This window comes from Copadichromis virginalis, linkage group LG17 (assembly GCF_057382275.1).
Source record: "Copadichromis virginalis isolate Kocher_CV1m ecotype Utaka linkage group LG17, C_Virginalis_male_GT1.1, whole genome shotgun sequence".
NCBI classification, from domain to species: domain Eukaryota; kingdom Metazoa; phylum Chordata; class Actinopteri; order Cichliformes; family Cichlidae; genus Copadichromis; species Copadichromis virginalis.
The window spans coordinates 19,128,284-19,141,697 of record NC_140634.1 but is presented as its reverse complement, the minus strand read 5'-3'; the positions used below and the strand labels follow the sequence as shown (position 1 = coordinate 19,141,697).

Sequence of the window (13,414 nt, the reverse complement as noted above, 5' to 3'; positions counted from 1 at the left end):
TCAGACGAAAATCAGGCCTAGTGTCTAGGCCTATTAAAAGACCTGTCCAGGACTGGGACACTCAGGTTAATCCTGCAGTACTGTGGTCTCGCCTGGTGAAGGAAAATAAGGAAAATGTTTTATTCTTGTCATTATTATGAATGTTGCTCTTGTTCTTTAAAAAAACGTATCAAAACTTTATTTTGATTATCATTCTTAACTAAAATTCACTGGTTAACTGATAAAAGATAAAAGAGCGAATAAAATCACTTCTACATCGGAGTTTTATTTAGCTAGTAAACAGATTTCAAATACACACATAAACAATGGGGAAAAAAACTGAAGACATGTATTTTCACTGTACCTGAACTCAGTTATCTCTTAGTCGGAGATAAATCAGTCGTCTGCGACAGCTGATTTGTTGTAACTCTTCGATTAACAAAAATAAGAGAGTTTCAATGATATCCATTATTTCACCGAGGGGGAGAAAGCAGTAAGGGCGGGAACAGCTGGTGACATTAATCTGAAGGCCAGACCGTCCCATTTCACAAGCCTCGCACTTCCGGCCTTCTCGGTCTTCGAAGGACCCAGCCCACGTAGACCGCGAAGGCCGGGTCCTCCGAAGGATGCAGCCGACGTTTTGGGACACAGCTAAAGACTTGCATTTGCATAACAAGACAGAATGACAGCACACACAGAGTTATCATTCTTCCAGCAGCACAGCAGAGGAGCCTAAGACACACACACCACAGGCTAGTATAGTTTAGGTTACCCTAAAATGGTATGATGAAATAACCACTTTTGTTGTAATAAACAGAGCTCATAGATGAAAAAGGCTGTATAAGTTTGTAGACCAAAGTAAATTATGTTGCATGAGAAAGTTTAATAGCTGAGATGTATTTTGTCAGAACTTGAATTTGTGTGAATGGAATATAATTGCTGGTCTATAAAAAGCTCAGAGGGATAATTTACAGGAACATTCTCACATGGTTTGTAGTGACGCAGTATGCATTGCTTTGAGTTCACTTGGTTTTATCTGTGAAGTTCACAAACACATCAGTGGACTGGAGTAACCAGAATAAAGAAATTATAGGTGTGACAACACCTTCGGGCTGTTTTCAGCAGTTATCCTCTCCAGTTCAGAGAAGATAATTATGTGATGAATTCATGTAATGCAGGAATATTACATAGTGTAAATCACGTAAAGCAAACTGAGTAGATTCCAAGAATAAACCTTCTGAGGAAGGACAGGGGGGATCATAGTAAGTGCTCTTTGTCCTCTTATGAAAGTGACCTCAATTAATTGAAATAATTTAGCGGTTGCTCATTTTTACTGCACAATCGTGGGTGTGTGCAGACTTGCCTGAAAAGGTTCCATGGTAGTGCCAAATACCAGAGTGACAGCATATAATTTCGCCTTTACGGCAGCACAGCAGAGGACTAAAACACATGCAGCAAAGGTGTCAGGGTCCTGGGTCTGAGCGACCCAGGGACCCTGAGCAGTCATGGACTAGTATTACAATGTCTGTATTTTGTATTGCTGTCCCTCGTTCTCCCTGCGTGTAGATATGTGTGTATGTGTATAAATAATTTCCCCCAGGGATCAATAAAGTATTCTGATTCTGATTCTGATATGTAGGTGTGGGTGGGGGTGTGGCCCTGGCAGGTGATTGGCCACGCCTGAAGACCGTAACACACCTGCAGCTGATCAGGCCTCGTCGGAGGAGCTACTTGAGAGTGTGGTGGAACTCTCTCCGACGCTGGATCATTGTGTGGCTTCACGTTAGTCTCTTGACAAGTTTCTAGTTTGAGTCTGCTGCATTATTGTGTGTCTGACGGCTTCCTCTCTCTTATGTCCCCAGGAGTTACGGGGAGACGAGAGGACAGCGAGCACGGGGTGCTCATCACGGAGAAGCGGAGACAGGAGCACTAGCACTGGGAAGAGGACACGTCATGGGAGTCGGGAGAGCACGGGATTTATTGTCATGTCTGTCCATCACTGTAAATAAAGGCACTGCTTGTACATAGAGCACCGCGCCTGGGTCCTCCTTCCCTACACCTCCACGGTCTGCCAGCCAGACGGTGACAAAAGGTCAGTACAATTTCAGTTACCATAAGATAAAGGCAGATTGTAAGATGAAGTAATCACTGTTTGTAATGTGGCTGCTGGAAGCTGTGTAAGTTTCTACAGCAGAGAAGTACAATGTGTTCCGTGAGAAAGTTACGTTTACATGGTCACAATCCTTTTACGTTTTCTCTCTTTTGGCTGCAGATCATCAACATGACGGCTGCCAGCTATCTTCTGACTGAAGAGCAGCTTTTGTGCTGCATCTGTCTGGATGTGTTCAGGGATCCCGTCACACTCCCATGTGGACACAACTTCTGCAAAGACTGCATCACGGAACATTTAAATTTTAATTCCCAGCGCAAGTGTCCCATGTGCAAAGAGCAGGTGGATAGGAAATATAAGCTTGGTGTGAATACTTTCATATCTGAGATGGCTGTTCAGTTTAGAAAAACTGTTGGAAAGAAAGCTGATGATAGCTCAGAACAACACAATGCCATACAAGAGAAAGGTTCTTATGATGCTCCTGCTGCACCTAAACGGACATCGCTGAAGTCCTGCCTGTTCATAATTCTTAGCTTAACCTTTCTTACACTCTTCTTTGTAGCTAATCTACATTTTCATCAAACAGTGTCCATCTTAAAATCTCACAAGCTGTTTAATTCTGTGGAGAAAGAAGAAGACAGGATGTGTGCTGAGCATGGCAAACCTTTGGACTTCTATTGCAAGAATGAACAAATGATCATATGTCAGTCATGTGTGGACACAGATCACAGATTTCACCGGGTAGTTCCCCTGAAAGAGGAATATGAAGCAAAAAAAACACAACTTGGGATAACAGAGGCTAAAATTCTCCACATGATCCAAGAGAGACAAAGAAAAGTCCACGAGCTCAAACAATCTTTAAAGCTCAGCACAGAAGCTGCAGACAGAGAGACAGCAAATGGTGTTCGGGTCTTCTCGGCTCTGATTAAGTCTCTGGAAAGAGCTCAGGCAGAGCTAATCGAGATGACTGAAGAGAACCAGAAAAGGACAGAGAAACAGACCAAAGTTTATATCACAGAGCTGGAGCAGGAGGCCTTTGAGCTGACAAGGAGACGTGATGAGATGGAGGAACTCTCACGCTCTAAAGACCGTCTTCGTTTCCTCCAGAGCTTCCCGTCCCTGAATGCTGCTCCACCCACCAAAGACTGGACAGATGTCAGCATCTGTCCAGCAATATACGAGGGAATCACAAGGACAGCTTTGGTGAAAGCTGTGGATGAGCTGACAGAGACCATCAAAAATGAGGTGAAGATGATACGGGACGCTCAGTTCAACAACATTCGGCAGAATGCGGTGGATGTTACTTTGGATCCCAATACGGCACATCCTGCTCTCATCCTGTCCAATGATGGGAAGCAAGTTCATTGTGATTATGAATGGAAGGAACTGCCAGACAGCTCAAAAAGATTTGAACCTGCAATTTCTGTTTTAGGGACACGAGGCTTCTCCTGTGGAAGACTTTACTATGACGTCCAGGTTAAAGGAAAGACTGGGTGGACGTTAGGAGTGGCCAAAGGGTCGGTCAATAGGAAGGGAGAAATTAAACTTAACCCAGAGAACGGCTACTGGGCTATATGTCTGAGGGACAGAAATGAGTACTTTGCACTTGCTGCCGATCCTGTCCCTCTCTCTGTGAATGATCACCCAGAGAAGGTGAGAGTTTTTGTGGATTATGAGGAGGGTTTGGTTTCCTTTTATGATGTAAATGCTGCAGTTCTTCTTCACTCATATACTGGCCAAACCTTCACAGAGAAACTTTATCCATTTTTCAGTCCTGGTAGTAGTGACAGTGGCACAAACACTGCCCCCCTAATCATCACTCCTGTCAAACAGCAAAGATCGGACTAATTTTTTTCTTTTTGTTGATGTTGTTTGTCAAGAGATGTATTCTAAAACACTTCTTCTGTCATGGTCGCTGTGTGGCAGGCAGGATGAGGACCCAAAATGCAAACTCACGGACTCAGGGGATAAACTCAAAATGCAGCTTTATTGCTGACAGGTGACAAACGAAAGCAGTGATACCAAAGCAATACAAAACTAAACTACACTGGGAAAAGCTAATTGTAACATATACCAGAAGACACGGGGAGAACCACACACAGCATGAGGGAGAACGCGACGCCGAACAGAGGGAGACGCAGACAGAAATACACAGAGGGTTAACGAGGAAAGTGGGAACACACGGGGAACACAGCTGACACAGATAACCATAACGAGACAGGGCGGGGTGAACATAACACTGACGGGAGACGGGCAGAGTCAAACAGGAAGTACAGAGGTTCAGACAGGAGGAGAGAGAGCGCGGGGAAAACACAGACATAACGGGCTGGGGAAAATATGGAATAAAACATAAGGAGAGACGAGGGCTCACAGATACACAGAGGGGCACACAGGGGGTAAAAGCCACGAAGGGAAAACACTTAGGGAACAACACAACAGGGCAACTCAGGAAACATGGCCTAAATAGGGAACAAAATACAAACATACAAGAAAACTAAGAATACTGGGCCAACATGGCCCAGGACCATGACATCTTCAGCAGAGAATCAGAGAGGAGAAACACACAGGTTTTCTTGCTAGCAAGGGAAGCCACATGAGAGTGAGGGCTCAGAGACTCGCAGCTCTGAGACTGCCCTGGCCTTTATTTTATACATCGGTGGGTGTTTGTTCCTTACATTGGAATGTGGATGTTTATATGTATGTGTGCGTTCAGATGCATCTATAGTGTGTGCTATAGTGTAAGCTGTTCTTCCATGCATGTATGTGTGTTAGTACACTTGCATGCAGGGCCTGTCTCACCACAAAAGGGCATTTTCTTAACAGCTGCCTTTCTCTCACGTGTGTTAAGAAAGGCAAATGTGCTTGTAGCAGTTGTGAGATTATTATGCTGTTATATATTACATTATACCTGTAATCAAAATGAGTACTGATACTGCTGTAGGCCACATCAAACTTCTTATGTAATTAGTATGTAGTTTTAGTTTGCATCATACTTCTGAGTTAAAATAATGTGAGAATCATTAGATTCATTAGATAGGTTTGTATTATCCTATACTGCTGACTTACTGTGAGTGTGTTACACTGTTTTCTGATAGTAGAGACAACAGAACACATTCTTCACCTCTACCTTTGTTGGAAGTAGAAAAACAGGGAGAAAGGGTCATAACTCAGGCTCACTGGGAGTTAGAAAGAATGTAAATGCTTAGTTTGTGGCTGTGGCGCATTTTGTATGGCTTCTTTTCTTTTGTTTAGTAGCTTTCTGCCTTCACCTGAGAGGATGTGCCCTGAGCATGTGACTTCAGGTCTCCATAATTAGAGTTTATTTAAAGATACCTTGTGGCCTTAACTCAGCCAAGCGACCCTTCCTCTGTGTGGCCAGTCACTAAAATGTCATCTACGTTAGAGTAGATGGTTTGATAAGTCTATCACTGAGAACCATTGTTCTTTTGGAGTGACTTGATTCAGTATAGTGTGGGGATTTGATACTACTGGTGGCATCATTTCAGTGATTTCATTTATTGCTCACAGATCATGCACTAGATGGTATTTTGCAGTATTAGCTTTCTTCACCACTTAAACAAAACATCACTCTTTGTTTGCTTTATTATTATTATTATTATTATTATTATTATTATTATTATTATTATTATTATCATTATTATTTTAAATTCTCCTTTCTCAAAAACAGAAAATGAAGTTGTAGTTGTTCTTTGCTGAGAAACACAAAAACCCCTTCCTTTTTTTTCAAGACAAGAAACTAAGATTTAACTTTTCTGATTTGTCACCTAAAACAAAGCAAACAACCCAGCTCTCAGCTGGCTCTGAACTTATCATCATCAAGGTCGCATGGTGAGAGCTACTTCAGAAGTCACAGTACTCCTCACTCAAGCAACACGTCAAAAACAAAAAACAAAAACTCAGCACACTACACAGAGAACAATAGCCAAGACACAACTGAAGATGCTTTTCTTCTTTGTTCTCCTTGAACTTTAGAATAAACTTCATCTGCATTAGTAAATCATATGCCTAATCATTATATGTCACTGTGATCCACAAGTGTGATCACAAATGTACTTATTTTTAAAAACAAAACAAAACAAAAAACAAATTGCTGATGGCATAAACGCTTTACACACATGAGTCAGGGTGCAAAAAAAGCTGCTGCCAAAGGCAAATCAGAAATATGAGGGGAAAAAACTGAGCTCACAGACAGCTGCATGTTTGAGCTCTCATGCAGCTCCTGCTCTAAAAAACGTGTTACTTGCTCATCAGCTTAGCAGTGACCACATATTTAATTCAGCTTCTCAATTTTGTAGCGTTAGCCGTTATATAAAGGGTTTAGCTTATTAGTTGTTTGTATAAGTGTGCTCTATATTTCAGCAATGTCTCATCTAGGATGACAGGTTTTCAAGCAGGTCAAGTGCCTCTATGCACTTATTTAGTTTAGGTACTTTCTTTATTTTCTTCATCTCATATATTATTGTACTGAATTTGAGCAAACCTTAAGCTTAATGCAGACTGCTTTTAATAGTTATCCACCTCACATCATAACTGACTGAGGTGCCCCTTCATATTAATATTATCTCGTTATTAATGCTATTATCTTTTTATATAACAGCAATGGTATATTACAATATTTTATTTTTATTTTATTTTGTATCCACCAACGGCTGCAGGTGATCTGCAGTTTCACCCTTTCCCAAGCTGGAGACATTTTCCTTTTCACAAACTTTCCTTGGCTGAACAATGACACAGCCTTAATGTACCTTATGCATCTCTCTATTTCATTTAATATGTGTTTGTGTGAATCGTGTATTTTCTTTCATTCTATTCATTCTGGGCATGATCTTCATCCCAACTATGTTTCATTGTTAATACCAGTTTACAGGTTGTTATCCTTGCTATTATTAGTTTGAATACATTAAAGATAAGCTCTAATGTAATTTAGCCTTTTGTTTATTTTACTTTATTCATCTTGTATTTATATCTATTCAGTCGGGTCTGTTTCCAACCCTTTTTAAACTACTTTAAACTACTTTGATCTCTAATTTTCACTTGGTGAGGGATTATTATATATATATATATATATATATATATATATATATATATATATATATATATATATATATATTATTATATTCTTCCTAGTCTGAACTTCTCTCTTCACCTGAGCTGCTATCCTATTCTGAGTCACTGTCTTCTTTGTTTCTTACAGTCACATACAAAATGTCCCTCTTTTCCACACCTCCAGCATGTAGTGCTAAAGCCACTGTTTGGTGTGTGTGTAGGCCTTCCTCTACCTCTTGCATTCCTCTCCCTTTCTTTTGGATTAGTCCTGCTCCGGCTTGTTGTTTTTCTAAAAATTTCTCATCAGGTGTTAATTTTTCTTGTTTATTTCCCATTTTCAAAGATTTTGCTGGGCCGTCACTGGCACGCGTGACTTCAGAGTGGTTTACTGATACAGCCTTCGACTTCACCCTAAAGGTGAAGTGGTATCAGTTTTATGAGATGAAACTCAACCGTTCTCCTTTGTCACCAGTACATGAGCCTCAGCAAATGGAAGTAAAATGGAAGTAGTTCAGCAGCGTATTGTGCTGTTAAATCAACTTACTTCCAGACAGTCAAAGGAGCTTGCAAAGAAAAGCGTCTGGACTTCTTTAAGTTGCTTGAAGACGTTTCACCTCTCATCCGAGAAGCTTCTTTAATTGTGTGGTTTTTTTTACTATGCAGTTTTGGTTTGTTTTGGTTTGGTTTGGGTTTTTTAAGTGCTACATGAAGAATTTCTTATAATACTGTCATTAACCCTTTCTCTGACAATATTGGTTGTTGGAAGGTTTTTTGTCCCATTCATATTTATATTGCCCCAAATCACAATAACAGCCACCTCAAGGCACTTTACATTTTAAGGTAAAGACTACTTTAATGGAGAGAAAATCCCAGCAATCAAATTGACCCCTATGAGCAAACTACTTGGCAACACTGGGAAGGAAGAACTTTTTAAACATTCTTTTTAAAATTTAAATTAATTAATTTAAAAAATAAGAATCTTCTGGCAGAACAAGGCTCAGGCAGGGGCAGCTATCTGCTTTGATGGGTTTGGGGTGAGGGGACAGATTTATGTTATGCTTTCAAGCAAATATTCACTTTAGAAGTGAGTATTTGCCAACACTAACTAAACACTCAGAGTAAACTACCTGTTTCACTGAGAACTTGGCTAGATCACAAGGCTTTGACGGGTGTGTCAAAACTGGCGCGATTTTAGTTTTAGCATTTTAATTCTCATAATACCCGGAAGACAAGTACAAAATGGCTTAGGGTTGAATCAGTAGCATACATGTTGACAGATGTTGGCTGTTTAGATATTGTCTAGATAGTTCAATGATGACTTCAGGACCGGTTCATGACTAAAACGACCTTGTTTTATGACAGTTGCGTGCTTATAGAGAGAACTGTCACTCTGAATTGTAACATTCTACTGAGAATAACCACAAACTTACAAAATGTAACTATCTATATTAGAAGGGAAAGAATCTAAAATAACAGGTTACAATTAATTACTTGCTTGCATTCACTAGATTTATCCACATAAATTATTCTACACTCTTTATCATTATAAAAGACAATGATATCTGCCTGCAGTGCAGCTATATGCAAAATAATGCTGTTCAAATATCATTTACTCACACTTTATTATTACACTTACACTGATGCTCCAAACACTAATATGCATATTCATCTTTGATTCACCAAATCTACCAAGCTTGTTTTGTTCATACAACTCTGTGCCAACTAGTAAGAGTCACTAATGGGTTTATATATTTACACCACATAACACTGGATGGATGTTTGTACAATACAATATTTGATATTTACACCTGTAATGTTGGTGTTTCTCGTTTTGGTCATTTTCTGTTGATCTTTTTTCCCCTTTTCATCGTGGTCCTCTTTTTTTGTTTTATATCAAAATCTGGAATCAGTTCTTAATTTTAACCTCTCCTTTTACAGATTTTGTGGCAGTTCCATGTATTTTGGTCAGCATTGTGTCCCTTCAAGTATTTCCTTTTGTCATTTTTCATCTCTTTTATCATTCCTTTGTATACATTTTGTTCAGGTTTTGAGTCTTTCCGACCTTTTAAGTAAAATCCAGGAGCCTATGTGGGGGTAACTTTTTCTCTAAATAAAATAAAAATCATTATTTTGATATAGGTCACTAAACTTTCTTAAAGCCACTTTATAGCACAAAAATCAATATATTGATTCAGCCTTGTAACGTCCAGCAGGTCACAAGTGAACCTCTGGGTTTGAGGTTAGAGCTGTAATTCAGACAGACTGTTTTAAAAATAAATAAATAAATAAAGCAGGCTAAACTGACCTGTTTCACTCCATGCTTGAATGGATCACAAGATTATGATGGGCATGCCTAAATTTATTCTCTCCATTTTTAGTTTTTGTGATAGCTAGAAGAGAGCAGTGGCAAAGGTCCTGAGTGTATTCAAACACAGAGACCTGTAATAGCCTTACAGTGTAGGAAATCTGCTCAACTCTACTTCAGTTGCATGAAACATTCATGTCTCAGTATCTCATCCTTGTTGCATTGTGTTTACATCATGCAGTGGTGCACAGAGTAGTTAGGACTGTTGCCTCAAGACATTAGGACATTAAGATTCCTGGTTTGAATCCCAGACGGGGCCTTCTGTTTGGGGTTTGCATTTTCTCCTTGTGCCCATGTTGGTTTCCCCCAGAAACTGAAGCTTCCTCCAGACATGCATGAGGACATAGTGCTAACCACAGTGATGCCCATTAATGTTATGTATTGTATAATAAACTAAATTAGTAATCATTAATGCTTCAGTCATCAGTGTCTGTACCACTCAAATCAAATTCAAATCCTATTTGTCACAATCATACACAGTATGACATGCAGTGAAATGCTTATTGCAATTGCAATTTCTGACCATTAAAAATACAAGAATAAAGTGAAATTAAAAATCAAGTATAAAATTAAAGTCAAAGTTAAGGTGTGCAGAGTTAAGTGCATGTACAATGATGTGGTATGAGACCAGATCAGAAGTACATTATTGTTGTTGTTATTAAGGTGCACGCGCAGTGATTTGTAGAAATGTGTAAAGAGTCCAGTCCAGCACCTGGGCACTCCTGAATAGCCTGGGAGAAGAAACTCCTCCTTATTCTCTCTGTGTTGGCCTTAATGTAGCAGATGTATTTCCCTGACCTCGACAGTGAGAAGAGTTCATTATCGGGATGAGAAAGGTCTTTCATAATCTTCCCGGCTTTGGTACTGCACCGCTTAATGTAAATGGAATGCAGGGCAGGAAGCTCTCAGCAAATGATGTTCTCAGCAAGGCCCACAACTCCTTGAAGAGCTTGTCTGTCCTGCTTGGTGCTGTTCCCACACCAGGTGCAGATATTTCCCATCATATGCTCTGGATGGAGCATGAGTAGATGTTCTTGAGCACCTTCAGAGAAAGATTCTCTGAAAGATTCAAAAGGTTCTCTTCAGTCTGCCTGGAAAAAAACAATAATAAAATGGGCTGAGTGAAAGTGACATGGCATTAATCTGGCAGACATTCATGGTACTCTGAGGATAGTATTAGTACAACCCCTTCAATCGCACTGAATCCTCTGTGAGGTTCTTTAAAACTTCTAACAAGACTCATTTTGCTCGTGTCCATCTTATGAGTCAGCTCTTTTAGAGATTTTCCTCTGCTGGTTTCAGGTAAATCGAGGTTCTTTTTCTTTCTGTCGCCTTTGGTTTCAAACAAAAGTAGAGAATCAGCATTGTGTTCACTAAATGAGGTTTCAATTACAGCGAGAAGGATGAGTGTATCAGTGATGTTGTAACTGTCGCTCATCTCTCCACCTTCATTAACTTCCTGTTTCTAAACCTCGTCTCTCATTTCCTTGACCATGTTTGTTTAAATGAGCTGCCAATCTGGCAGCTGGAGCTCCAGAGCCACAATTACTCCAACATTAATACCTCAACATACAAGACAACAGTTCTAAAAACACTTTTAGTGCTGTCAGTTCACTTTAGTGCAAGCATAAGCTGAAAACCCCCCAAAATACACTTGCTAGACTGAAAGAAGTACTGGAATCTTAATTTTAACCTTAATACAACCAAAAGAAAAAAATATACTAAAGTTTGATGTTCAGCTTGCATCACATATTACAGTCTCCTTAATGACATAAATGTTGTAGTTTAGCAGGTTCTTGGTTGTTCAAGGCCCTGCAGGGCCCTTGAACAACCTCTTCAAGGGCCCTGCAACCACAGTGTGATCTCAAGCTTCTTGACTAACCGCTAACACTCCTTTAAGGAAACTTTTTGGTACCCTAAGGAGCTGCTGATTGGCTGACCTAACGGGTGGGTGTATATAGTTGTATTAGCTCCGAGGTGTGTGTGTGTGTGGGGGGGGGAGCAGACCATTACGAGCGGTTTCCATATCCTCCTTAAATCTGCCTCTGGGCTTTAAGAACTTTTTAATGATTTAAACCCTGTCAGGACAGTTGGAAATCCTTTAAGGACCCCTAAAGTTTTAATATCATCATAATCTTCACAAAGAGCCCCATATAGAGTTTCTAGAAACTCTCTAAAGTTCAGACTCAAAGAATCAGCATCATGTTCACTAAATGAGGTCTCAATTACAGCGAGAAGGAGGAGTGTATCAGTGATGTTGTAACTGTCGCTTATCTCATAAACTTCCCGTTTCTAAACCTCATCTCTCATCTCCTTCACAGTGTTTGTTTAAATGAGCTGCCAATCAGGCAGCTGGAGCTCCAGAGCCACAATTACTCCAACATTAATACCTCAGCATACAAGACAACAGTTTTAAAATCACTTTTAGTGCTGTCAGTTCACTTTAGTGCAATCATAAGCTGAAAACCCCCCAAAACCACACTTGCTAGTCTGATGAAAGTATTAGAATCTTAATTTTAACCTTGACACAACTAAAAGAAAAAATATACTAAGGTTTGATGTTCGGCTTGTATCATGTAAAAGATAACACAAAATAATGTGTTATAGGATATATACAGAATGGACACTATAACATTGCATAAAATCTCCTACCTCTAATTGAAAGGCAAAAATGTCACATTTTTGTAAATTTATATTTTCAAAGTTCTCTTTGATAATATATAAGATCATTTGTTGTCCTGCAGTTGAGAGCTTTAGGCAGCAGAAATTACCACAAACCAGTCTGGCATTAGCAGTGAACCTTAGGACAGTTAAAAAAATATTAATTCAGTATATTGTACTATAATGAGTTGAAAATAAAATGATGATAAAAATCTTTCCAACACAACCACATTTCTGCTCTGGAGGTAAAGCAAGATTGTGGTTTATCTTGGTTAAAGCACTATCATCCAACCTATATAAAATAGAATAGAATAAAATAGCCCTTATTGTAATTGTACATGTACAAGACGTATGTGCTACACACCAGCTTTGCCAGAATAACAATATAATAGATGACACATGGTATAAGTAGTAAACAGGAGACACATATATACAAATAATAATAAGACAAAAGCACACATTATAGGCAGGCAGCAAAATAGGCAGTGCCAAGAAAATACTTGTCTAAAAAGTATGTCGATGTGGGAGTGGCCTGATGAAGGAAACCAGGCCAACACCCCGATGAACTCACTGTAAAAAAAATTGTAATATAAAAGTATTTTACTGTGTATTTTACAGTTTTGTACTGTTCTTCTAGAATATCATTAAATTTACATAAATAGACTGTGATTTTACATTTCAAATGTAAATTAACGTAAAATCACTGTAATAAAACAAAATATTCTTGTTTTTTAAATGTATTTGTCTGTACATATGCATATTTAGATTGTTAAAATACATTCACAAATGCATCATAATTCCACAAATATTTGTCTGTCATTTGAAAGATTGAACTGTCAAATTCAAATGTAATGCTATGGAAAACTATATAAAATGATTGGTATAAACTTTTTTTACATCAAATAATTATTATTATTATTAGGGCGATAGTGGCTCAAGAGTTGGCAGTTCGACTTGTAATCAGAAGGTTGCTGGTTCGAACCCTGGCTCAGACACTCTCGGTTGTTGTGTCCTTGGGCAAGACACTTCACCTAGCGCCTACTGGTGATGGCCAGAGGGGAATTATAAAGTGGAATTGTAAAGCACTTTGAGGGTCTCATAAAGCGCTATATGGATGCAATCCATTATTATTTAAAACCAACTGTTAACTGTATATTTCTGTAAATTGAAGTATTATTATTCATATTGACGCATTCATTGACCTTGTTTATAGGTAATTTCATTGTTTAATC

General features: G+C 39.1%; 1 protein-coding gene across 1 annotated transcript; it reads left to right on the top strand.

Moving 5' to 3' along the window:
• The first annotated feature begins 2,260 nt into the window (after positions 1 to 2,260).
• Positions 2,261 to 3,937, top strand: LOC146689312 (nuclear factor 7, ovary-like). The gene has a single exon (XM_085437485.1). The coding sequence runs from the start codon at positions 2,261 to 2,263 to the stop codon at positions 3,935 to 3,937; it is 1,677 nt and encodes a 558-aa protein (XP_085293611.1).
• The last annotated feature ends 9,477 nt before the right edge of the window (positions 3,938 to 13,414 follow it).